At 40.1% G+C, this 27,408-nt stretch overlaps 1 protein-coding gene across 1 annotated transcript in view; it reads right to left on the bottom strand.

Annotated features, from left to right (window-relative positions):
* TTC27 (tetratricopeptide repeat domain 27) overlaps positions 1-27,408 on the bottom strand; it is a 293,427-nt gene that overhangs the window by 230,561 nt on the left and 35,458 nt on the right. Inside the window, exon 5 of the mRNA XM_075203668.1 lies at positions 7,357-7,497. Coding sequence (XP_075059769.1) covers positions 7,357-7,497 — 141 coding nt within the window. The remainder of the gene's footprint in view (positions 1-7,356; positions 7,498-27,408) is intronic.

Genomic DNA, 27,408 nt, shown 5'->3' with positions numbered 1-27,408 from the left:
TTGTGCATAATGAGAGTTGTAGTTAGCACTTTGCATAATAATGAGAGTTGTAGTACTTGTGATAAATGGAGATGTACTGGGAATTGTAATGGAATCTAGGATATATACACATACATACATAAAACAGGTAAATAATTCAGCATAAAGGAAACTTCATGGTGTATTGTACCATCTATGCTATACCGTTTTATGCGTAAAATTGTTACTGAAGATTGTCATGTTAACGAGAATATATAATATCTTAAATAAAGCTCTGCATCTGACTGTAATATTTCCTGATACAAGAGTCATTGTCTCTGTGATATGTTATGTGTATCTATGCATATATGGCTATCTATTCATACAGTATAAATGTACTCAATCTGTGTGTAAATGGCTGGAAGAAGATTATTGTAAGTCGCGTTTTTAGGGTATCTGCTATGGTATGTGCCTGAATTGTGTATAATGATACATATGCCTAGCACAGAGTTCATACAGAGCAGAAAGGAATTGGCGTTCCAGGTACACTGGAAATTAACTTTGTGAATGGCTAATTAATGAGATTAGTTATCAAATTGTCAAAGTATTTGCCTCTCTATTAGAAAGCAAGTTTAAAAAATACACATCCTACATTTACAGCACGATCACAGTTTCACATTTTAAATAAACTACACACATTTGGTATTACACATAAAAACTGTTAATAATAAATACTATACTGTGGTGTAACCCCAATTCTGCCTAGATATTTATTCAAATATGCTACTAAAAGAAAGCCCTATTTCTCCCAAGAAAAAACAATGTGAAATTACTTTGTTAAACAAATAAAAGTTATTTCCATTGAAACAGAATATACAACAAATTTTGAAAGTTAGCTCGATCATGAAGTGGGGCAAACACTGAAGTGGTTAAACACCTCACATATAAACACACACAAACGCACACATACACAAATAGACTAAAAGCAAGCACAAATTAATCAAAAATATTTTCTGGATTTAAATAAACGTACATAAAACAATTCCTACCAGATGGGGCACCATACTGATATGAAGGAAAATCATATAAAGTGACTATACCCAACATATAACGATTTTGCCATGAGGCCCCGTCTAATAAGCACACAGTGTATTATGCTAAAGTAAACTAAAATATGTTAAGATATTGCCATTTTGTCTTTTTACTCTCTACCTCATTTAAATAGAAAATCACAATTTCAAGAAGTTCATCGGCATTCTACAAAGACCAACACTGCCAGAGTGCAATTTACACTTTAAACAGTAGAGAATCTTTCATATTCTTTGGAATATTCGCTTTCTTTTATTATTTTTTAGACTAGCCTAAGGCCACATAGTCATGAGCAGAAAATTAAAGCAGCATAAAATGCTCTACGTGAGCAGACAATAATTTGTATTCTACTGGAGTATTCCAAGGGCAGCAGACAGAGAGATTTTGGTTTGAAGTGAAAATCACAAAACTACAAGCTGACATACCTTACTTAAAGCAGGTCAACACACGTGAGAGCTTTGTCACAGCACAAGCATATTACAAGGTGCAATGTTATTAATCAGAGGTGGGAAGCTGCGAGTGACAAGCGGCAGGACTTTAATATGATGGCCTATCAAGCCTATCCTGAAATGCTGCTGTAACTCATTTTATTGTTCGCCCTTTGGGGGTGATGTAGCTTCGTAGGCACATACGGACATCCACATGTCATAAGTTCATAAATATTCATAACAGCACAGTCTCTCCATTACTCTTGTCTGCCTGGGGCCTCTTACTTCTTAGCAGGGGTCTAGTCAGCTAATCTGTGGGATGACAACAAACCCTAAAGTAGGTTTTAACAGTTGTGAATAAACACATCTTTATAATCTACTACACTGGGACACTGTACAAAGTAGTTTTATTTTTTTAGACAACAAAATTAATACAATGAAGAACACCGGTCATGTTCTCATTTGTAGGCCACAATATTAATACCAGCATTTCATGTTATAGAGATCTAGCATTCACCTCTGAGTGCAATATAGCTGGTCAGCTTTGTTGTATACATAGCCAGAAACGTGTTAAGTTTTTGAAATCAAACCATGTACACTGAAGTTAGTGCTGCTGTTTTTTTCCTCATAAACATTCACTAGCACCATTGTGTGAGCCAAATAGTCCACAAGCATTAACATGTTGTAAAAACCCTCTTACTACATTTTTCAGGACTATCCAAAAAAAAACTCATATCTGCTTGATATCAATATCGTATCCGCACTGATTGCCTTCAGGATTTCTCCCGCGCTGCTCTCAACCAAAGCAACACACTCCCACACCCAATTAGACTATCAACCAGTCTCTAAGCCTTCCAATGTGCCCTTAAAACTCATCTTTCATTCAAGCATATCAGCCCTCATCCTAACTATACTGCCTTCCTATACCCACACCTCTACTGACCTCCTCTGTGTCTTCCCCTCTAGATTATCAACTCTCACGAGCAGGGCCCTTTCTCTTATTATTTTCCTTAAGTAATTATTTTTGGGGAGTAGGTAAGTATGACTGAAGGTCCTTGAGAGTGTTGGAGGGGACCAGGACTGGGAGGGTTTGGAGAAGGTAGAGAAGTCTGGTGAGAACATTCATGTTGACTGCTAACATTCTATCAACCCAAGAAATATGATGGGATGCACAGGAGCGAATATCTTTCTTAAGAGCCTCAATTACCGGTGGTTAATTAGCAGAGAACAATTGATGTGAAGTGTTTGCTGAGATGGATTTCTAAGTATTTCAATTTGTGTGACTCTCAGCGAAAGATGAAGCTGGTTTTACGTAGATGCAGAAGGTGTTGGGGGAAATTGAGGGGGAGAGCTTTGGTTTTATCAGTGTTCATTTTAAAGTTTGAAAGTTGCCCATATTCGCTGATCGCATCCAGGACAATAGGTAAGATGATATCAGGAACGGTTAATGTGAGAGGTGAATCATCAGCATAGAGGGCCAGCATGTGATCTTGAGAGTCAATCTTGATTCCTGAGACATTAGGGTTAATCCCGAGAGAGGCTGCCAAGGGTTTCATGGGAAGAGCGAAGAAAAGGGAAGACAAGGGACAGCTATGTCTCATGCCATTTTTAATGTGAAGGCAGGGAGGGGAGAAGTCATTTCTGAGGATCAATGCCGTAGGGTTATAATACAGTGCTGAGACGCTTCTCTAAGGAAAGGGCCAGAAAGGCCCATTTCCCATAAGGTGTGACGCATGAATGGCCAAACTACTCGGTCAAAAGCTATTTTGGCATAGAGGGCCAACACCAGAGCGGAGGTTGCAGTCATAGATCAAATCTATGACTTTGCGGGTGTTGTCTGCTGCTTGGCAGCTAGGGATGAGTCCCACTTGGTTGTGATGAACCAGGTTTGGCATGACCAATGAGCAGAAGAACATAGGAGGGGGGTCTCTGTCTTCTTTGAGGATGACTACAATGTCAGCTCTGATGGTGGCTGATGGCTAAATAGATACAAATGGAGTGTTGTAAGGGCTGGTGTAAATTTTTTGTAGTGTGCGCACATGAAGCTGTTGGGGCCTGGTGCAGGCAAGTTCTTAAAGAATTCTGATTGTCAGTTTAAGTTCCTCTGCAGTTACATCAGCATTGAGGGCTGCTAATTGGGCACAGGAGAGATGAGGTAGCTAACATTTCCGTAGATAATATTTGATCTTCTCGTTAAGGTGTACAGGAGAGGTTGTCTTTCTGAGGGTCATATAAGTGGGAATACTATACAAAGAACTGGATCGCAATTTTTTGGGGGTCATAAAGCAAGCGTCCTTTGGAATATTTAATGGATATCAGCCAGTTTCTCGTCCTTTTTGATCAAAGCTTTTGGGCCAAGATGGAGTCTGCTTTATCCCTTCGTTCATAATATCGCTGATGAAGCAAGAGCAAAGTTTTGGCTACCTTCGTCGATAGAAATTGGTTAAGTTGACCACAGAGCGCTAACAATGTATGGTATATTTTACATCTCGGCAATCAGTGTCTCAAGTTCAGAGATGCGTAGTTTCAGTTTTATTCTTTTCACCACTGGCTAAACCAATGAGAGTACCCTGGAGGAGTTGTGTTCGCTGAACTCCAGGAACATCGCTCGGGCTGTGCAATAATATGGCTATACCCTTTGTTTTATGATCTGCGGTTGCATAATAGGCATGAGAGGGGTGTCTACCCATAAGGTTAAGATGGGATCGAGTGAAGCGAGTTTCTTGTAAAAGTACTATGTGGGCTTTAAGGCGTTTAAAGTACTGTATCACCATGAGTCGCTTTTGTCGCTGATTCAGCCTATTAACATTCAATGAGATTATTTTAAGAGCCATTATTGAGTACCGAGAAGGAGGGATTACGTTGAACGGTCTCAGATAAAATGTTAGGATGGCAGGAAGGCTACGGGGATGGAGAGGGGGGGACGTTAGTATGGGAATGGCAGCTGGAGTCAACAAGAAGAAGCCGGAGACCAGCTTAGTTTTGAACTTGTAGACACATTCAATGTGCCGTGGGGAGGAGGGGGGGTTCATTGGGGGCTGTGGGCTGAAATCAAAGTGAGCAAAAACTAGGGAGGAAGGAGTGTTGGAGGTGAAGGGTCAATGGGGCCTGGGAGAGCTAGACGCACCTAGGTTTGGAAATTGCAATCCGCATTATGGAGGAGAGGGCAAGCGCAGTTAGGGTGTGATAGTGGAATAAACAAAATTGTGGGAGCTGTCCAAGAGATTAAACAGAATAGCGAGCCAGAATGTAGAAACTAAAAACATGAGCTGTAGGCATATTTAGAATTATTTAAAACACATGGTCAACATGACAATGGTTTCATTAGTCAGCTATGAGAACAAGAAAATCTGAACAGTATGTAGAACACTAATCTTTTATTTTTATTGTGTTTTACTAGGGTTAAAGAACCCTTATAATTTCCAGCCCATGTGGGCCAAGTTTCTTTTATTTGAGGTTTTATGCTGCATTATCAGGGATGAATTTGAAATAAGATGTGAAGAGTGTTGAGATCCTTCTCTATGCTTAGTTTTGAATGGGAAAGAACACACTGTAGCCAATCAGATCACTTTAATGTTCACAGCAGCAGAGGGTATTTAAGGAGATAAATGTGTTGATTATATGGGAGGCACTTGCTTGCAGACTTACGTCAGTAATTGTGAGTAAGTGGGGATAGGACTGCATGTGACAGACAAAATATCTTGATGTGAACAAGGGCAAGCAGCAACACAGGACAGAATGTTTTATAAAGGGAGGAGCAGGAACGCCCAACAGAACAGAGCAATCATGTGAGGTTCCTGCTGCAGGAAGATTGTGGTGTCAGATACCCCTTTTATATGAAATTAAAGTTCATATATCCATATTGCTTCATAAATCATTAATCAAAGCAAACTTTGAGGGTTACAGGTTCATTCTATACTTTTTTAAAAAAATCCCTTTAGTAAGCACATAATATTAACAAACAACAGGTAATACTACCCTACATCTAATCAATATTTTGTGATATCTGCCTGAAACAACATTAGAGATGTAAAGATAGACGTTGTCAAACTATGTATTCAACACTTCAAACCATGAATGCGTGCTTGAACCAATCAAAAGTCCATTTATATTCAGCTATATAATTGAGCCGACAACTAAAAGTATTATCAAAATAAAGACAAACCATTAAAATGTAATTCCATCATTGAAAATGATTATAATTGCAAAATAGCGCTGGCATTCACTTTTAAAAAGAATCATTTTTCTTGAAAAACCTCTATATAAATGTTTGATGGCTCCTCCATACTCTTCATTTATTTGTCTTTTACTGCCTCTTTCTGAGATATCTGTCAAAACCTCAACAAAGCACATTGATATAAAGAGCAGAAAATCTATTTATATCAGCTGCTGCACAAATCAATTCACAGCCTCCTTCCACATAGAGGCAAGGCCAAATGCCACTAGTAGCGTCATTCTAAATCTAGAAACCACCCTGCTCATGTGGGACTTTACACCTTGGCAAGCAGATATTTTTTCACATTAAATAAAGGCCATTTCTCTGCTGTTTGATCCCAAATGGTTGGTGCGTGAACAGACGAATGCAAATGGAAATCTTTAATCTTTCATCTCCAGGAACCAGACACATTTGACGCTCTCTTGGTCTTTGTGAAATGTATTTCTTTCTTTTTTTTTAAGCAAGACATCTTTTAGCTTCCTTGTTTAATGGGCTGCACTAAATCCTTCCTGTGTAATTCATGTGGCAACACCCATTAACACTCAACTTACAACGCCACAATGCTAGAAAGCTGAAAAATTGTTACTGCTACGAACACACGGGGAATTCATGGATGTTACTTATCAAACGTGAATATATTAGTGGTGGGAACTACATTTACTGTTCTAGGTCAGCACAATCACAACGGAATTTGAAAAATAAATTCCATCCAGGGGGCACTACAACACAAACATTACATTTTTTATATGGAAGCAAGTTTACATAGAAGTATCTACATGGTACACACTAGTATTGAGGAAATTGTTATATCATCTGAGTAATGCATTGTATTATCTTGCTATCTATGTGCTTTTCTAAAGCTCTGGAGTATTTTTGGGAATTGCTGTGGTGTTACGCTTCATAACACCAACCATACCCAGGGTGAACTACAACCAAAATGTCACCAATTACCACCATACTTGCCAACTCTCCCGGAATGTCCAGGAGACTCCCGAAATTCGGGTCAGTCTCACGGATTCCCAGGCGAGCTGGCAATTCTCCCGCATCCCGCACCCGGCCCCCCAAAATGACACGATTCAACCTGCAACAAAATGGCATTTCTGTTGTGGGGCGGGGCCAATGATGCGCTTTGATCCGCCCCCTCCCGCCCTTCAGACACGCCCCTCTCTCGGAAAAAGCAAGGAGAAAGTAGGTAAGTACTATTACCACTATTGAATGGTACAGAAGAGTCAAGTTGGAGGTTGCCATCTGTAGTAAATGCAAATGTCTGTGCCAAAAAGAAGTTATAACATCTTTATGCAACAGACATACCGTTTTTTGCACCCCTTACTCCTGTTTCGTCAGAAGCACTTGTCCGAGATTATGACTGCTGTCTGTAGCAGTCAAATGTGGGATAAACTGAATTCTTCTTGTTTCTCCACCAAAACAATATTCATTTTGTTGATAAAGACAGAAAAGACATAGTGATATTATACAGCTGGAACTTAAACACAAAAGCTGGGAGCAAATGCATGCAAATCCTTTACATGTTTTCAAATATACAATTCACAAAATACCTGGTGCTGGAAGGATAGCTTAGGCAGATTGAATAAGCTCCTAAATAGACAGCTGACAGCATGAAATTGCCCATGCTGAGCACGTCGACAGACGCAGATCATTTCTTACCTGGAATGCTGTAAGTTTGTTCCTGAGGTTCACAAGGATTACTCTGGCCAGCAGTAAGAATATTGGATTGGCTGTCAAGCTGTAGACTGATTCTCCATCAAGAACAAGCGTGCTCAGAATTGCAGCACAGACAGCTTTACTCTGAAAAACAGCAAAAATACATATCAATTAAACTAAAGAATGTATACATAAAACTCAGCTGCAACACTTGAAAGTCAAGGATTAGGATATGTCTTTAAACTCGTGCATGTGCCGTGATTAATAGTCAGTGTTCCCAACAGATTATTTTTCTATCTTTCCACAAGATAGATTTACAACAAATATTATACTGTACTGTCAAACAATTTATTCAGGTATAGTAAAAGACCCATTAGCCAGAAAACTCCAAAAAAACATAAAAGTAAAAAAGAAAACATTGCTGCTGTTAGGTGACATGACCACCTAACACTCCATCTTACACTACACAAGGTAATGAGGAAAGAAATACTGGCAATAGCATGGGAAATCATGGAGATAATATTTAAATGAGCTTAGCAGACTTTAGTGCCCCACATTACAGAAAGAAATTGTAACCCACAAAACACAACGTCCCAAACATTATGGATCTGCAATTATTCAAAAACATTGGCAAGACCCGGGGAATGTGTCAGTAAACTAAATATGTTATCATGCAAGAAAATCATATGTCTAGAAGTTTAACATAAACATTACAGAAGATAACTAAACATGCTTCCTTAATGTCACACAGGCTCAGTATGACTACCGTGGGCTCAGAGCAGGCCACAGAAATAGGAGAACAGAAATGGAGTCTCTCACAGGTGCACTGTACCATTTTATTAAGGCTATCCTTGAAAGCTAATGGCATTCTAAACTACTGAATCTCGATAGCTATTATTAAATAGTTTACCACAGGATTTAGCATTCAAACTTACTCCAGAATTTTGTATAGGCAAATTATTTCTTCACTGCATGTGGATCATTCACACTGAGGCACATATAAAGTTTCTGAACCCTGCAAAGCCTTAGATTACCCTTTCACTCAGCATTTTCAGCTATACTTAGACATAACATTATTGCTCATACTCCTTGCATCTACTGAAAGAAAATATAGCACCCATTCACTACATTCTATCTTTTCTTATTTGAAGGTCTCTTCCATGTTAATGGTCGGTGACAAGTACATTAATCCATACATTTCCAGAAATGCATGGCAATTTTTCTTCCTTTTCATTGTAGATATACAACTATTAAAACTCACATTTTTTTATAAATACATAATTTTACTTCCACATCTTTCAAACTTGTAATCTTATTAATAATTATTTTTAGAAAAAAATTACATAATGCATAACAGATATTAATAGTGCATTAGTATAAACAATAATAATAACAATAAATAAAACATAAGAATAAATCATTCATAAGAAACAAAAAATATTACAAATTATGTTAAACATCAAATAACAATCCAGTTCTTTGTCTCCCATCAAATTGTCATGGTAATGGGAGGCATATTTAAGCCAATGTTGATGAAAGCTAGAGAGATAACAAATGTATCTTTGATTACACACAGAGTACATTTTAAAGCGGGAAAAATCTGCAAATGTTTATAGAAATCATTTCATGGTTATATTTCTCTTGGAAAAATTACACACATTTTTGAAGGTAATAGACTGATCCACTGACAACATGTCCACTTTGACTAAAGATATATTGGCGATTTGGGATTAGAGCTCAAGAGGCTGATTTACCGTTTCCTACTAGGAATTTATCCATACAGGCTATTACTAAGATAATCCACGACTTTAATCTTTTTTTTCCCCCCGGAGTGCTAGAGGTATCCTGTCCCTGAACAATTTGTCTTACCCACCTCCAGAAGCGTTATCAGCTCTCTCATCACAATTATTTTTCAAATATCTTCAACTTAGACCCTGGCTCTCATCCTTCTATCATCAACATCTCCCCATAGGTCAACCCCCCCCCCCCCCAACACACACACACACACACACACTTCTATTTCTACAGTTAAGGATGTAATATGGCAGGTGATCTGCTTCATATTTACATATATCTGTTCTTGTCCTGTTCTACAAGATCTATGGAGTGGAGTTTTCAATTAAGCCAGCAAAGTAATCAAGATCTTGGTTCCCTCCTCGCCCAAATTGGCACTTCTGCACCATTTCATAGTCACTAGGTCAGTCGCTGCGGAATTAGCGGCACTATATAAATAAATAGATGATGATGATTGCATAACAGTGGAAACACCCACTAACCCCACCTCTTACTAAAGTAATTTCTAAGGTTCAGTTTTGAGATGGAAACACTGGGGGTGTCCAACTCCACTACAGCCTCCTCACCCTTGTTGAAATGGTTTAGTTGGCATGCATATGTGACAGATGGAGAGGGCTCACAATATCAGTCTACAACCCAGGGCCGGATCAACCCGAGGTCTAACTGGGCTATAGCCCAGGGGCCTCGGGCATCCAGGGAGCCCTTCAAAGTCCGCAGCAGCATTATTGATCGGGCCGGGGGCGGGGGCGAGATCTCCTCAGTAAGGAGCTTACAGCGCGCCGGGGACGGAGGACTGGACTGACAGGTAAGCGCTTTGGGGGGGGGCCCTCACGGGGGACGGGGCGGCGGGCGGCTCACAATGGGGGCCTCACGGGGGAATGGAGGCGCCCTTAGCCCAGGGGCCTCCATTCCCTTAATCCAGCCCTGCTACCACCCCACTCTCCCAATTACATACCTCTCTATTTCATTCAACTCAACACTCTCAGATTTAAATCTACTTGATTCAGGTGATCAATGTACTTTTTTGGATATGCTACTTCTTCCTTCGGAAATGTTTTTGCTGATGTGATTTTACTATTGTGTTTGCTCCCCACTTTGTTCCCTTTTTCCCGTTAATTTTATATATTGCTCCCTTTATCCCCTATCTTGTTTTCTGTATCCCCATTGTTTGATAAATGTTTGGATAAATATATTGAACTTAACAAAATAAAAATAATGATTTGCAGTGTTTGATGAGGGAATGTTTGTAGATCTGAACTTGTATGTGGTGATGTACGCACTCATGGAGCCTTCAACGATCAGGATTTTCAGAGAGTACAGTGTACAGGAGCATTGCAAATTTGTATAAAGATGCATAAGTGTCCAAACAAGTAATTGAAGCTTAAGGGGTGTTTAGGGCTTACATGTGTCCCAGTGAGCCCCGTTAGTATCCATGCAAAGTCTTTAACTCACAATACTTATTATTCCATAATCTATGCTCACGATGCTCTGAAATTAACAAAATAAGTGGGATTAGTGCACTTTACGGAATACCTGACATGACTCCTAAGTGGGGAGAGAACTGCTTGTTCACGTCAAGGTTCTATTTGATTCATAAAGGAATACTATACATTAAGTTTGTGAGTGCATCTATTTTGTTATATCTGAATCTATTCTCTATACGTAAAACACCATTTTATACTAGCAACTGTCCTTTTATTTGTCTACCATAGGTGCTTTATAATTTCAAATTGAAGGTAGTTACTAATAATCATTTGATCTATTCCTCCATGATATATTGTTTTATATATTTTACATACCGCATATATATTGGTTTGTACTTGTTGGAGGGAATGTTATATCCAGTTTCTTCCCATGACTGCAACTTACTATGTATAGAAAGCTTTATTCTTTTTGGCTCTAATAGGGCACATCTAGTTCTTATTGGCAGCTTTTATTGTAGCTGTCCACAAAAACTATAACATGTTATACTGTATTTGAAACAAGTAGAAGTCAGTGTAGTCGAGTGAATGTTGACAATGCCCATTGTATAGTCTTTGTTCAGTAAGTTAATTATGTGCATCACACCACATTTTCTTCACTTTAGAAATGTAAAGAAGTGTTAAATGAAAGCCTCAGACACTTTTGTCATTCTATTATACAGCATACTGAAATGTTACTGTTTTATTTGACAGTACCATCACTCACTAAAAGTGGCACAAAATGCATTGGACTTTGCAGGATTATCTAACATTGCATTAAAATGATCTACCTACTAAACAAAGCACCACAAGATGCAAGCAGTTGCTAGATTCAGAGAAGATATTTGACACTGTTGCTTTACTTTTCGGTAGATTGGGATTTCCTTATTGTTTCACAATCCTTTACTGACTCCCTATAATACTCCATAAAATAAATAGGTTTCACTTCTCTATAATCGTTTGACACCTATCATTTGTAGCATTTTATCCACTTAATTACTTCATTTTTTGGCTACTTTATCTGATTTTCTGTCAGGAAAATCAATGAAAGACATTGCAGAGAGGGCATACATTGGCTCTTTACAGAGGGCTATAGTTGGGTGTAGAACAAAGTAACATACAATGTCATCTATAGTTGAAGGGCAAACAAATGTAAACACCAATATAAAGATACTGAATAGCGTGCTGCACCACCACATGCAGCCAGTACTGTCTGTATGCCACATAGCATTGAGTTTACTAATGTCTGGAATTCTGCAGGAGGGAGGAAGCACCATTTTTGCATAACAAGACACTGATACCTACAAAAACCAAAGGATAGTGAATGTCTGTGCTGGTGTAAAAATACAAAACATGCAAAGTATATGCAAAAAATGCAAAGTATATGCAAAAACAGTAATATTAATAAACATGTGATGTAGATGTTAACATCTACATCACGAGTATACTATGTGGCATTGTCAACAATATGGTTATTGAATAAATCCATCTAAGCGCAGATATCTTCTTATATATAGCGCTTATGGATAACTTATCAATACTCTAGAAGTGATGCGACTTCTAAGTTAATTAAGGACTCCACTATGAGTTCAACAGTAGTTATTAAGGGGCTTATGACAGTACTCAAGCAGATTTATTTACACTATTTAGCATCTCGCTTGACCCCAATATAGGAACTATTCATTAATTATAACCTCTTTTCTTATTATAGAAGTATAGTGGTTGAACATTCTAGTTTTAATTTCAGCATTCACAATTATTTCGCTAATTTTGGTATTTTTATTTTTCCAATAAAAGTTATATTTTATAATTGAAATTGTCTACATCATATTTGTACAGGGAAACTCTGTGCACCTATGTAATTAACTCTTGGGGCTAGATTTACTAAGCTGCGGGTTTGAAAAAGTGGGGATGTTGCCTATAGCAACCAATCAGATTCTAGCATTTTGTAGAAGGTACTAAATAAATGAAAGCTAGAATCTGATTGGTTGCTATAGGCAACATCCCCACTTTTTCAAACCCGCAGCTTAGTAAATCTAGCCCTTGGTCTTCCTTCTACAGATGATGAATCACCAAGGTGTTTCTTAGTATAATGATATAATGATAGTTAAGTGAATATTAGGCTGACCATGGCGCATTATTATTATTATTATTATTAATATTTATTTATAAGGCGCTACAAGGCATCCGCAGCGCCGTACAGAGACAAACAAAATCACAATACAATGGGAGACAGCACAGTACAGTAAACACAGCAACTCAGTACGCTCAATGCACAGCTAGAGAGGGCGGGGAAGGGGGAGGGAGGATCCGAAAATGACAGGGCCCAAGAAGGGGGGCGTGGAAGACAGGGAGACCCCCAGGGGGAGGAGGGAGCGAAAGTGGATGTGGGGTGGAGGACCTTTGAGGAGGAGGGCTAAGTAGCTGGAGAGCAGAGTTAGAAGTGGTGGAAACAGGAGGAGAGATGGCCCTGCTCAGAGGAGCGTACAATCTAAGGGGAGGGGTGGACAGACAGAGAGACGCAGGGGAGAGAGGGAGAGTAGGGGGACAGAGGCAGAAGATAAGGTAGGAAGTTAAGTGGGAGACAGAAAGGCTTTAAGAAAAAGGTGGGTTTTTAGGGCCCGTTTGAAGCTGGATAGATTAGGGGAAGTTCTGATGGAGGGAGGGAGCTTGTTCCAGTGGAGGGGGGCAGCGCGGGCGAAGTCTTGGATACGCGCGTGGGAGGAGGTTATAAGGGGGGAAGAGAGGCGACGGTCAGAGGCAGAACGGAGAGGGCGGGATGGAGCATGAATAGAGAGGAGGGTGGAGATGTAGGGCGCAGTGGAGTTGGCGAGGGCCTTGTAGGTGAGTGTGAGGAGCTTAAAGAGGATTCTGAAAGGGAATGGGAGCCAGTGAAGGGCTAGGTAGAGGGGGAGACAAAAGAGGAGCGGCGAGAGAGGAAAATAAGCCTAGCTGCAGCGTTAAGGACGGATCGAAGGGGATCGAGATGAGAGTGGGGGAGGCCAGTGAGGAGGAGGTTGCAGTAGTCCAGGCGGGAGATGATCAGAGAGTGGATAAGGCATTTGGTGGCATCTTGGGAGAGGAAGGGCCGGATGCGAGCGATGTTGCGCAGCTGGAAGCGGCAGGATTTAGCAAGAGAGAGGATGTGGGGGCCAAAGGAGAGAGAGGAGTCGAGGATGACACCAAGGCAGCGAAGTTGGGGGACAGGGGAGATAGAGGTGTTGTCGACAGTGATGGAGAGGTCAGAAGGGGATGGGGTATGAGAGGGAGGAAAAACTATGAGCTCAGTTTTGGCAAGGTTAAGATTGAGGAATCGAGAGGACATCCAGGAGGAGATGGCAGAGAGGCAGGCGGACACCCTAGAGAGGAGGGAGGGAGAGAGATCAGGAGAGGAGAGGTATAGTTGAGTGTCGTCAGCGTAAAGGTGGTAGCTGAAGCCGAAGGAGCTGATGAGTTCACCCAGGGAGGAGGTGTATAGAGAGAAGAGTAAGGGTCCCAGAACAGAGCCCTGAGGGACCCCGACTGGAAGGGTGGATGGGGGGGAGAGAGACCCAGAGGTGGTGACAGAGAAGGAACGGTGAGTAAGGTAAGAGGTGAACCAGGACAGGACTGGGCCGGAGAGGCCGAAAGACTGGAGGGTGTGAAGGAGGAGGGGGTGGTCAACGGTGTCAAAGGCTGCAGAGAGGTCAAGGAGGATGAGAAGGGAGAAGTGGCCCCTGGCTTTTGCAGAGAGGAGGTCATTGGTGACTTTAGCCAGGGCAGTTTCAGTGGAGTGGAGGGGGCGGAAACCAGACTGGAGAGGATCAAGGAGGGAGTATTGAGAAAGGTAGGAGGTGAGACGGCTGCAGACGAGCCTCTCAAGAATTTTGGAGGCAAATGGGAGAAGAGATATGGGGCGATAGTTCGAGAGAGAAGTGGAGTCGAGATTAGGTTTCTTAAGAATGGGGGATACGAGAGCATGTTTGAAGGAGGAGGGGAAGATGCCAGTGGAGAGGGAGAGATTAAAGAGGTGAGCGAGGTGGGAGCAGGTGGTGGGGGAAAGGGAGCGAAGAAGGTGGGAGGGGATGGGATCCAGGGGGCAGGTAGTGGGGGGGGATGATAAAATGAGAGAGTGGACTTCCTCGCCGGTGGTGGGACGGAAGGAGTGGAGGGGAAGGTGGTTGGGGGGGGAGGACAGAAGAATGGGAGGGGTGGAAGAGAGAGTGGAGGAGGAGATTTCAAGTCGGATGGCCTCGATTTTAGAGGAGAAGAAGGAGGCGAAATCAGAGGCAGTCAGGGAGGAGGGGGTGGGGGGGAGGGGAGGGGGCCAGGAGAGTGCTAAAGGTGGCAAAGAGGCGGCGGGGGTTAGAGGACTGGGAAGAGATGAGGGATTTAAAGAAAGATTGTTTAGCGAGTGAGAGGGCAGAGCTGTAGGATGAAAGGATGAATTTAAAGTGGAGGAAGTCAGCCAGGGAGCGGGATTTTCTCCAGTGACGTTCGGCAGAACGGGAGCATTTTTGGAGGAAGCGGGTAAATTTGGAGTGCCAGGGTTGGGGTTTGGAGCAGCGGGGGTGGACGGAGTGGGCAGGGGCAACCGCGTCCAGAGCGGAGGTGAGGGTGTGATTGTAGAGGGAGACCGCCTGGTTGGGGCAGGCCTGGGAGGAAAGGGGAGAAAGGAGGGTATCGAGAGAGGAGGACAGAGAGGCAGGGTCAAGAGCATCGAGGTTGCGTATGGACAGAGTAGGTTTGGGCAGGGGGAGGGGAGCAGGAGAAGAGGAGAGAGAGAAGGAGAGGAGATGGTGGTCGGATAGAGGAAAGGGAGAGATGGAGAAGTCGGAGAGCTTACATAGGTAGGAGAAGACAAGATCAAGGGAGTGACCAAGGCAGTGGGTAGAGGAGGAGGTCCATTGGGTGAGACCAAGGGAGGAAGAGAGGGTGAGCAGTTTGCTGGAAGCAGGGTAGGTGGGGTTGTCGATGGGGATATTAAAGTCACCGAGAATGATCGAGGGGAGATCGGAGGAGAGGTAGTGAGGAAGCCAGCTAGCAAAGTTGTCAAGGAAGAGGGAGGTGGGGCCAGGGGGGCGGTAGATGACAGTGACGCGGAGATGGATGGGGTAGAAGAGGCGGATGGAGTGAGCTTCAAAAGAGGAGAAGGAGAGGGAGGGTTCAGGGGGAATGACACGAAAAGTACAGGTGGAGGAGAGGAGGAGGCCAACTCCACCGCCAGGGCGGGCACCAGGCCTGGCGGAGTGGGTGAAGGAGAGGCCACCATAGGAGAGGGCAGCGGGGGAAGTAGTATCAGAATCGGAGAGCCAGGTTTCAGTAACGGCAAGAAGGTTAAAGGAGTTGGATAGAAAGAGGTCGTGGATAGCAGTCAGCTTGTTGCGGACGGATCTGGCATTCCAGAGGGCACAGAAGAAAGGGGGAGAGGAGAGGGGGGAAATGGGGATGAGGTTAGCAAGATGAGCAGCGCGCGGGGGATGGCGGGGAGGAACGGGAGAGGTAGGGCGGGGGGAGAGTATGGGTATGGAGTGAGAGCGGGGAGGCATAGTAGGGAGAGAGAGTAACAGAACAGTGAGATAGTGGGGACAGTGAAAAACAGGTAAGAACAAAGGCAGGAAGACAATGAAAAGGTGGAAGATAATAACGAATTAGGGCGTGGAGGGCATGGAACAACAGTACAGTGAGATAATAAGGACAATGAAGACAGGTAAGAATGATAGCAGAACAGTAAGATAATAAGGACAGCGGATAACAGGTAAGAATAAGCAGGGAGACAATAGCAAGATGGAGGACAATAACCAATTAGGGCGTGGAAGGCAAAGAATAATAGAAGGAGAGGTAATAAGGACAATGGAAATAGGCAAGAATAATAACAGGTAAAACTAGTTGCTGGTAAATATAAAATCAGGAAAAACAAGATAAAGGCATATAAATAGTAGAATAATAACAGGTAAAAAGTAGAAACTTGTAAATGTACAATCAGGAAAAACAAAATAATGGCATATAAAATAATGTTTTATATGCAGTTGATGCAGTTAAGCCAGGGATTCAGCAGGAGAAGGGTTAACTGAGGCGCATAATGCCTTTATACCATCATTGATTATTTGCTGGTGAAAACGTAAAAGTGGGTACATTTTGTAAACTTATCCCAGGTTATCAGATGTTAAGAAGTTAATTCAGCCATTAAAATTGTATACAGTTATTTAGTGTGGACAAATGGTCAGATTGCATAGGAACTGCATTAGGAATAACATTTTATTACATGAAGCGTATAACATGATACCTATAAGAAACACCTATTATCGGAAGCTAATTTTAAGGTTTTTCAGTTTATAAGTAATAATTTCTTAGTTAAGAAAGTATAAACAAAATCTCACTCTAATCTATACATACAGGATGACAAGATAAAGGTTGTTGTCTTTTACTTTAAAAGTTTAGTACTACCAAAATATTTTCCTTGTAAATCCTGACCAATTTTTATTCGTTGGACATTGTTCCTACATTCATGATGAACAATACAAACATCTACCATTTATAAGTAATATCACTAAGGTCATATAATATATGTCTCTAAATGAATTGTTTACCTCATACAATGTGTTTGTGAGACGCAGTACGAAGGAGGCACTATTAGAACAATGGCCATGCTTATTTAGGAGCATAAACATACTATTAGAAACTGTGATACAAATTTGCTATTTTCTAACATTTTCACATTGAACATGATGGAATGAAACAGAAAATGTTAGCATTTGGTAATGAGGAGATTAAACAACCCTTATGAGACAGCGATAGATTACAACTGCTTCTCAAACATAAGACATATTATAGACTTATATCATAAACTATACTCTCATTGGCAATGTATGATATAATTGCAAGAAATCCATTTATTTATTTATAGACCAAATTTTAGATGAAATTGGGATATTCTATATAATAAATTATCGCTGAAATTATAGGGTTCTATTAGTCTTTGATATTGCTTGATTAGATTTTTTTACTGTTAATTATATTTGAAATACATGCTGTACAATAATGATACATATTTGTAAACTTATGACCAACATGACACGAAAAGCATCAAGGAGGGTGTGAGGTTCTCGCTCTGGGGTCTCTCGTCGTGCCCCCAAAGAGATTTTTTTTTTTCTTTTTTTAAAGTTTTGCACTCCATAATATGGATACAGATTGTCCAGCATTTTAAATTATAGTGAAATGAATGTGACCGAGTTCTCCCATGAAGGGGCTTCCTCATGGAGAACAGACCTTTGTTTCTATTTTGGTTTTTTTAAAGTAAATCTACAAGAATCACTGGAAAGCAGCACTGTTCTTTAATTTGAAAACAGCTGGAGTGTATTAAGACTCCTCTGTACTCAGGTTTCCTAAAGCTCCTCTCTTTCTCCAGCCTATTGCCCTCCAGCATAAACACAGCCAAGTAAAAATAGGTTTTCTGAGGGAAGACCCAGCTCTGGTTGTCTCTTCCTATAAAATATGACTGATGCCTCTAGCGATGTCCTGAATTTATAGCACACAGGGATCTTAGAGTGAAAATCACACACCAGAGAGAACAATGCCATTTCAGAACAGTGAAATCTCGAGTCAGATTTGTTTGTTCTACTAAACAAGAAAAAAAAAAAACAACATGTTTTTGTTGTTTTAAAGTGCCCATTTATATTATTAACTAGAATATAAATATGCAGATAAGTATCAACACATTAAAAGAGAAGACGAGCACTAAACCTGTTGATGAACTACACCTCCCAAGATGCTCAGCCTGCCAATCCATCCAAGCAGTAAATTGCATCATCTGCACTCATGTCCACAGCTTAACATTACAGCTAGACTAAAATCTAACACAAGGGCAGAAGATATTGCATTAAGGTTTGTTTAATAACATGGTGCAATAGCCATAATAATCAATCACATCCTGTTGTTTTCTAGAGAAGTTTGGAAAAATTAAAGAACATTTTATATTGGTTTATATGTGCACATGGCATTACTTTATTAAATTGACTTTCCACCTTAAGGGGCATAATCAATTGTTTGAATATCCCGCAGCGTTAAAAGTATTACCGGTATTACGGCAATACTAAGCCGGATTTCAGCTCGCAGCTCCCTGAGCCGCGAGCTGAAATCCAGCGTGAAAGGTACCGTAATAACGGTATCAACACACACTATTACCGTAATAACGGTATTTCCGTGCACTATTACTGTAATGACGGTAATAGTGCGCACACCGCGTTACTTTAGCCAGTAACGCTAACAATTGAATATGTAAGAATTCTTTCATTTATTGGCTGCTATGTGTTCTCTCACAAATTCCACTAAATTGCTGTATCATTCTAACCAAGTTCTGTGCTTTCAACCAATCTATTTATGTCATCAGACAGATGGTCAGTTTGTTGCTCTGTAGTTAGTAAAAGTAGCAATAGGGCATATACCATATTAAAGGATGATTTAACATATGCTAAATAATTTCACTCCATAAAACGTTGAAGAAAACCATTGTAAGTCACTCACAGTCTAAAATGGTTACTTACAGAGGGGATATTTGTACGTTGATAATGAATAACATATGCTGTCAAAAATGTTTGTATCTCCTGTCCCAAAAAATTAATATGTCTAGTTCAATTCACAAGCAGCACTACTGACCAAAACTCCACCTTGTGATTCTGATATCACAGAGTAAACATTATGCATTCACAGTCTATAATTAAGATGTCCTATCAACAGATTAACTAGCAAACTATTTGTTTGCGCTCTGTTTGGGCAGTGTAAACATTCCATCCTGATGCTCTGATTTTTTAATGTAATGTCTGGCTCCTTTGCGGAACCAAGGTTCACTTCATCATCATCATCATTTATTTATATAGCGCCAACATATTCCGTAACGCTTTACAATTGGGGACAAACATAGTAAACTAATAAACAAACTGGGTAAAACAGACAAAGAGGTGAGAAGGGCCTGCTCGAAAGCTTACAATCTATTGGACAATGGGAGTTTGACCCATGAGGTTAAGTCTACATTTGCAGTCGGTCCAGCCAGACTGCAAAGGTAAAAGTGACTCATAAGCTAAATGATTCTGTCACACAACAATGTTGGTCAAGGGGTAGTTGTATAACAGGTGGTAATAGGGTAGTGTAGTGAGGTTAAGAGGGTGGTTGAGGAATATTATAAGCTTGTCTAAAGAGGTGGGTTTTCAGAGAACGCTTGAAAGCTTGCAGACTACAGGAAAGTCTTATTGTGCGAGGGAGAGAATTCCATAGAGTGGGTGCAGCCCGGAAAAAGTCCTGTAACCGGGAATGGGAGGATGTAATGAGTGTGGATGAGAGACGCAGATCTTGTGCAGAATGGAGTTGCCGAGTTGGGAGATATTTTGTGACAAGAGAGGAGATGTATGTTGGTGCAGCTTTGTTGATGGCCTTGTAGGTTCGAAAGAGTATTTTATATTGGATTAGGTAGAAAACAGGCAACCAGTGTAGAGACATACAGAGTGATTCAACAGAGGAATAACGATTTGCAAGGAAAATCAATCAAGCGTGAAAAATAGATTGTAGGGGTTTGAGTCTGTTTTTGGGAAGGCCAGTAAGGAGGGAATTGCAATAGTCAATGCGGGAGATGATAAGTGCATGAATTAAGGTTTTTGCAGTGTCTTGTGTGAGATATGTGCGAATTCTGGAAATGTTTTTTTTAGATGTATGTAACATGATTGAGATATAGAGTCAATGTGGGGAACAAAGGATAGGTGAGTCAAGGATTACACCTAGGCAGCGAACTTGTGGCTTGGGATTTATGGTCATGTTATCAACAGAGATAGAAATGTCAGGTATGCTCTTGTTGGTGGGTGGGAATATTATTAACTCTGTTTTAGAAAGATTAAGTTTGAGTTGGCGAGAGGACATCCAAGATGAAATGGCAGAAAGACAGTCAGTTACACGGGACAACACAGATGTCACTTGTCAGATAACTTAATATGTCGCCCTCCATGGACATATTAGATAACTAGAACCTCTGAAAAATGACCCAGGCAACGGTTGGACAGAGATCTTGTTTAAAGCTGCACTATGGAAAAGATTTTACTAAAGTGCCCTTTGCCTAAGCTGGAGCCCCAGGGTATTCTATATACAAAATTACTTTATATAACCAACTTTGATAGGTGGCAGAGGGAGTAGTATGTGAGCAAACTGAACATTCACAAGCTGTAATCTTATTACATCCAACCCCTGCAAACTCCAGTTTTCGTCCATAGTTTTAAGAGGAACAGAGAAGCCCCAGGAAAAACTGCTGCACAACAAGTGGAATGAGTGAACTCTTTTACTAGGCGATAGTGCAGCTTTAAAAATGGCTTGGATTCTTGCTTAATACATAGATATTCCCCTAGCTGCAAAAAGAGGCTCATATCTATATTAATTATTGTATTAATATATGAAAACAAAGTGTAATAAAAGCAAGAGGATTCTGCATTGTTGCAAATGTATCAATACCAAACTGTAAACCTTTTCACAAATAAAATTTAGATATTTAAATAAACAATAAGAAACGCAGAGAAGCTGAGAAATTCTACTGCCAGAAGCCTAGTGAATATGGAAGTACCTCTATCTGAATCACAGCTGGTCATTCTTTTCAATTTTCAAATCCACAGGATGTGAATCTTTCTAACCAAAATCAATTGCAGGCCTGATTAAACATAAGTATATTTATCTATACCTTTAGCAAAGAGCTTCTCAGCAGGGTTCCTGAGGGTGGAATATAGTAGTTCGACCACTAGTTTGAAAGTTTGGTCACTAAACTATACACAAGAAAAGTTTTAACAATTTTTTTGTGTTTTAGAACATTAGTAGTTTGAAAATTCTACAGCTATAGTGCAGCTAATAATTTGTAGCATCTCATCAGCATAATCCTTAGAATAGATTAACTATGACTGCAGTTGAAGCAACTACACACCCCAAACAACTGTGCTCAAATATGGAGAAAAAAAATTAAATATAATGACAAAATGTGACATAGAGGTACAAGTTAGAATTACATGAGTCAAAATATACAAATAGACACAAGGGGCCTGATTCATTAAGAACGTAAAGTAAAACAAATTGAGTAAGTAGTCTCCTGGACAAAACCATGTTTCAATGCAAGGGGTGCAAATTAGTTTTCTATTTTGCACATAAGTTAAATATTGTCTGTTTTTCATGTAGCACACAAATATCAACTTTAAATGTCAGTGTACAAATAAGCTATCAAGTATTTGTGTGCTGCATGAAAAAACAGACAATATTTAACTAAGTTCAGTATTTATCAGTATGTAAGATGCATTTCCAAGTAATTCAGCACTGGCCACCTCCTCCAGGTTCTGCTACCCATGTGGTTTTCAAAGTTACAAAACAGTGTTGGAAGGACCTATGAATAAACAGATGCAGCTTTCCATAGACCACATTACCAAATAAAAATCAGTTACATCTACTCACACAGTAAAGTATAAGCCACAGTAGACTGTAATAGGGCATCAAGCATAAACAAAACTGGTCTGTTCCACTCGATTCCCTATTGGCTGTACCTCCTATGCCTCCTGCTCAGCCTGATTTTGAAACTACAGTGACGGGCAAAAGTTTTGAGAATGACACAAATAATATTTTTCACAAAGTCTGCTGCCTCAGATTTTATGATGGCAATTTGCATATACTCCAGAATGTCATGAAGAGTGATCACATGAATTGCAATTACTTCAAAGTCCCTTTCTGCCATGACAATGAACTTAATCACAAAAACAACATTTCCACTGCATTTCAGCCCTGCCACAAAAGGACCAGCTGAAATCAGGTCAGTGATTCTCTCGTTAACACAGGTGAGAGTGTTGATGACGCCAAGGCTGGAGATCACTCTGTCATGCTGAGTGAGTTAGAATAACAGACTGGAAGCTTTAAAAGGGGGGTGGTGCTTGAAATCATTGTTCTTCCTCTGTTAACCATGCTTACCTGCAAGGAAACACATGCAGTCAACATTGCTTTGCACAAAAAGGGCATCACAGGCAAAGATATTGCTGCTAGTAAGACTGCACCTAAATCAAACAATTATCAGATCATCAATAACTTCAAGAAGAGAGATTCAATAGCTGTGAGGCAGGCTTCAGGGCGCCCAAAAACATCCAGCAAGCGCAAGGACCGTCTCCTAAAGTTAATTCAGCTGCGGGATCGGGGCACCACCAGTTCAGAGCTTGCTCAGTAATGGAAGCAGGCAGGTATACGTACAGCTAGGCGAAGACTTTTGGAGGATGGCCTGGTGTCAAGAAGGCCAACAAAGAAGCCACTTCTCTTCAGGAAAAACATCAAGGACAGACTGATCTTCTGCAAAAGGTACAGGAACTGGACTGCTAAGGAATGGGGTAAAGTCATTTTCTTGGATGAATCCCCTTTCAGATTGTTTGGGGTATCTGGAAAAAAATGCTTGTCTGGAGAAGGAAAGGTGAGCGCTACAATCAGTCCTGTGTCATGCCAACAGTAAAGCATCCCGAGACCATTTGTGTGTGGGGTTGCTTCTCAGCTAAGGGAGTGGGCTCAATCACAATTTTGCCTAAGAACACAGCCATGAATAAGAATGGTAACAAAACATCCTCCAAGAGCAACATCTCAAAACCATCCAAGAACAGTTTGGTGACGAACAATGCCTTTTCCAGCATGATGGAGCACCTTGCCATAAGGCAAAGGTGATAACTAAGGGGCTCGGGCATCAAAACATCAAAATTTCCATGGCCTGGAAACTCCCGAGACCTTCATCCCATTGAGAACTTGTGGTCAATCCTTAAGAAGCGGATGGACAAACAAGAATTAGGCAAGAATGGGCGACCATCCGTCAGTATGTGGCCCAGAAGTTGATTGACAGCATGCCAGGGCGAATTGCAGAGGTCTTCAAAATGAAGGGTCAACGCAACATAAGGGTCAACGTAAATATTGACTCTTTGCATAAACGTAATGTAATTGTTAATAAAAGCCTTTGACACTTAGGAAATACTTGTAATTTTACTTTAGTATACTGTAGCAACATCTGACAAAAAGGTCTAAAAAACACTGAAGCAACAAACTTTGTGAAAAATAATACTTGTGTCATTTTCAAAACTTTTGGCCATGACTGTACTGCTGAATGGAAACACTTTACTATGAGCTCTACAGAACCCTACTTTTTGGTTACTTATAAAGCCTTCCAACACCGTCTTTAGAAGAGAGGTAAGAAAGCTGTGACTCTCCAGCTGTTGTACAACTACAAGTTTAAGCAATTTGCCCTGCAAACCAGAGGCCACAAGGACATTCTGGGATTTGTAATTCACTGACAGGGAGACACGGGTTACCTTAACCAGTTTTTGAACATCAAATAATAATGTGTAGTTGTTAGTTTTGTAACAATTACATTCTCCTCCAGTAACCTACACTAATAGCTATCTTCCTTTTCATACTCCTCCAAAGTCTGAATCTGACTTTCCTCTCTAATCCACATAAAATGGCAGTATCATATGGAGGAAAGAGACAGGTAAATAATTAAAGTTCTAGTAAATACAGTATACATCACTAGCCACTGAACAGTACCATGTTCATTCAACTTTGTTAATCTCTAAATCATATTAAAAAGTGCAGAAATGGCCGTTGTTTTAGAATATCTTTACTGAGAATTAGATTTACCGATGACAGCTGTGGCATATAAGCTATGTACAAATATAAATTGCTTTGATAGAGGATCAGTAGAAATGTGTTAACATGGGGTGCGCTCTGGGTCAACTGCAGAATTATTAAATCAATACAATTCTTCTAGCAGTGGTTTTTCCATGTCAGTCATGAAAAAAGGAAGGTAGTGCTAGTGGTCCAAGCTGAAAGAAACAGTTGTCTAACTGGGCTTTTGGCAACAATGCTATCTAATGATGATGTATTTATAGAGCACAATACTAATTACACAATAAACAATTTGAAAGAGGTCAGAGATATACCAACAGAAACAAAACCAAGATTGCGGTGTGGAGTCTGTGTGGAGTTTGTATGTTCTCCCTGTGTTTGCGTGGGTTTACTCCGGGTGCTCCGGTTTCCTCCGACACTCCAAAAACATACTGGTAGGTTAACTGGCTGCTATCAAAATTGACCATAGTCTGTGTGTGTGTGTGTGTGTGTGTGTGTGTGTATGTGTGTATGTGTGTGTGTGTGTGTACATTAGGGAATTTAGACTGTAAGCTCCAATGGAGCAGGGACTGATGTGAATGAGTTCTCTGTAAAGCGCTGCGGAATCAGTGGCGCTATATAAATAAATGGTAATGATAATGATGATGAGGTGATCAAGCACATTTGAGGGCTATGTGGATGAACTTTGAGTTTGCCTTTTATAAAGCTAAGTATGACCAACTGCAAGTTTACCAGACATATAATGTTAAAGGTAAATGTTTTAAGATGGATTCTATTGAAGCTGCAGTCTAAGATTTGGAATCAGAATTATGCTTGAATACAAGAGAAGTAATACTGCAGAATGGCAGGGTGAAGAATTCAGAGTACCATAGGAAGAGTTACATTAGTTTTCAAGATAAGATAACACTGTCATTTAGATATTACCATACAAGCAATGTTTTATCTTTGAACATGTATACATGCCACTTCCTTCATAGGTCTTTTATTAGAATTAAGGATAATTACACCTTTGTGGACTTGTTTTGTTCACTAAAGTAGAGTTAACATACCCAAAGGTTCGATTCTATAAACAGAAATCAATGTCAAAATTTTTTAGAGAGTATCTAACCAACTAAAAGAGTGAATCTAACGTTATCTGCAAATGAGATTCTTCTCTTCAGTGAGAGGGAATTTTATGTGGTCCGTCCCCCCCAAATGAACCCCCACTTGATCAGTTGAGGTGCCATTTCTTCAGTGGTTTTCACGGCACCGAGGAGGACAGGGCTCTTTTGACCATTTGGGCAGAAAGTGGACAAGTCCTTTAACCTGTCCATTTATTTTCTTAAGATAGCTTACAGACTACCTTTAAATTAACATAAACTGAAGGAAATAAAAACAGTAGTGGGGCCCGTCTGGGCCTCCTACCAGATTCACTGAGTTGGTGAAGGATGGTGCTTGTATCTGAAGGTCAGCTAGAAGTTACTACCTGCTGTTATAAATAAAAAGTTTCGAAAAAAAAATTTATTCATTTTAAACGTAAGTGATTTTACTCTGCTGAGCAAAATCAACGCATTTCCCATTCATTTGAATAGGCAATGCATTTTCAATGAACACTCAGCCAATCACAAGCAATGTTTACATGTTGGCCACTTGTGATTGAAAACAATGGTATTAGTGGCAAAAGCAGTGCAATACTATTGTGGAATTATTCATACTGGAATGTATAGTTTCACAAGTGTGGAAGTCAGGGCTTGCTGGAACTTGCAATTCACAATAATATTTAATCTTTTTTGCACATTATTACAATTAGAAGAGCAGCGGATGATAAGAGGACATTCCGAAAATAAGGGCTGAGCACTTTGAACTTGATATAATAAAGGAGATATGTGCAAAATAGACCTATTTTTTAAGGCAATTTCAAAGGGGTTCTCCACCTATGTATTTATTTTCCCAATAACAACTTACAGCAGCTTATTTTAATAGTACTGCTAGCCAGAGATGCCAGTTATCACTGTAGGCTCTGAACTGCTTCTTGGGTCAGGACTATTAGATGTTGTACTAACAAGCATTGATCGAGTTCCTGGATTTCAGCTTTGCTGTGCTCTACTGCCTCCTGGAACACATTATAATGTACTTTACTGCAAAAGCAAACTACAGTCTAGCTCATATTTAAAGCAATATTTCTTTTTCTGCATTTTACAGTTTCTCAAAATGTACAACATTCATCACCTGTCCTCTGAAACAGGTAAGCTGGGATGGGAAGTTTACTACATTAAAGAGGAGACAACACTTTTTCAAATGTTATCTACTTATGTTACTTTCATTATTATTATTATTTTTATTATTATTTTATAAGTAACTTATGTATTTTCCTTTCAGAATTCGTCCTGTCTAAATGAAAGCTAATCCAAGATAATTAAAAGACTTAATAACTAAATACAAAAGATAGGGCATGAACAAACAATCAAAGCAGATTTCTGCAAGTGTAAGGAAACAAAATGAAACATTTACATACGACTGTTCTACTTTTACCAACTTACAAAATAAAAATGTCACATTTCCTTTTTAGCAGAGAAATCAATGTGTTTTTGCAGTTCGTTCAACCCTTTATCTGCCATGAGGGACCTGCAATGCATTGCAGCGAATAAAAGCAGCTAATGGGTTTTGCACTAGACAGGCTCAGCGCCAGGGAAAGGGATAAAATATTAACAAGCGTTCAACTCCGGGGTTTCCTTATGTATATTTTTATTTTTTATGAGGCAGGATTGAGTTGACCTGCTGTTCTGCAGTCTACACAGTATTGCCAAATATAGCAAAGCAATTTGGTTTATATTGTGTGAAAAGAAACACAAAAATTGGATAATGCACATAAAAAGAAATCAAATACATAAAAACTTCATGTCGGCATGTATTTAATAAATGTGAATGATAAATATGACTAATAGAAACTGTCAAAGGAGGAAAATATCTGTTGTGTTATGTTGAGAGCAGAAAAAATCTGTCTATCCTTTGTCAATTGTTATACACAACAGGAGATATAAATACTGAGACTCAGACAAAAGGTAAGCCAGCACAATTGCTTAAATCCAAATATTACCTACAGATTCTGTTTGGTAGTCGGTACCCCGTTGATGACATCATCTGCGCATCCCTAGAAACACTGTTTCTCTAGTTGTACAGTGTTCTA

Source organism: Mixophyes fleayi, chromosome 3 (genome assembly GCF_038048845.1).
Source record: "Mixophyes fleayi isolate aMixFle1 chromosome 3, aMixFle1.hap1, whole genome shotgun sequence".
Taxonomy (NCBI): Eukaryota; Metazoa; Chordata; class Amphibia; order Anura; family Limnodynastidae; genus Mixophyes; species Mixophyes fleayi.
This window is presented reverse-complemented; position numbering and strand designations above follow the sequence as displayed.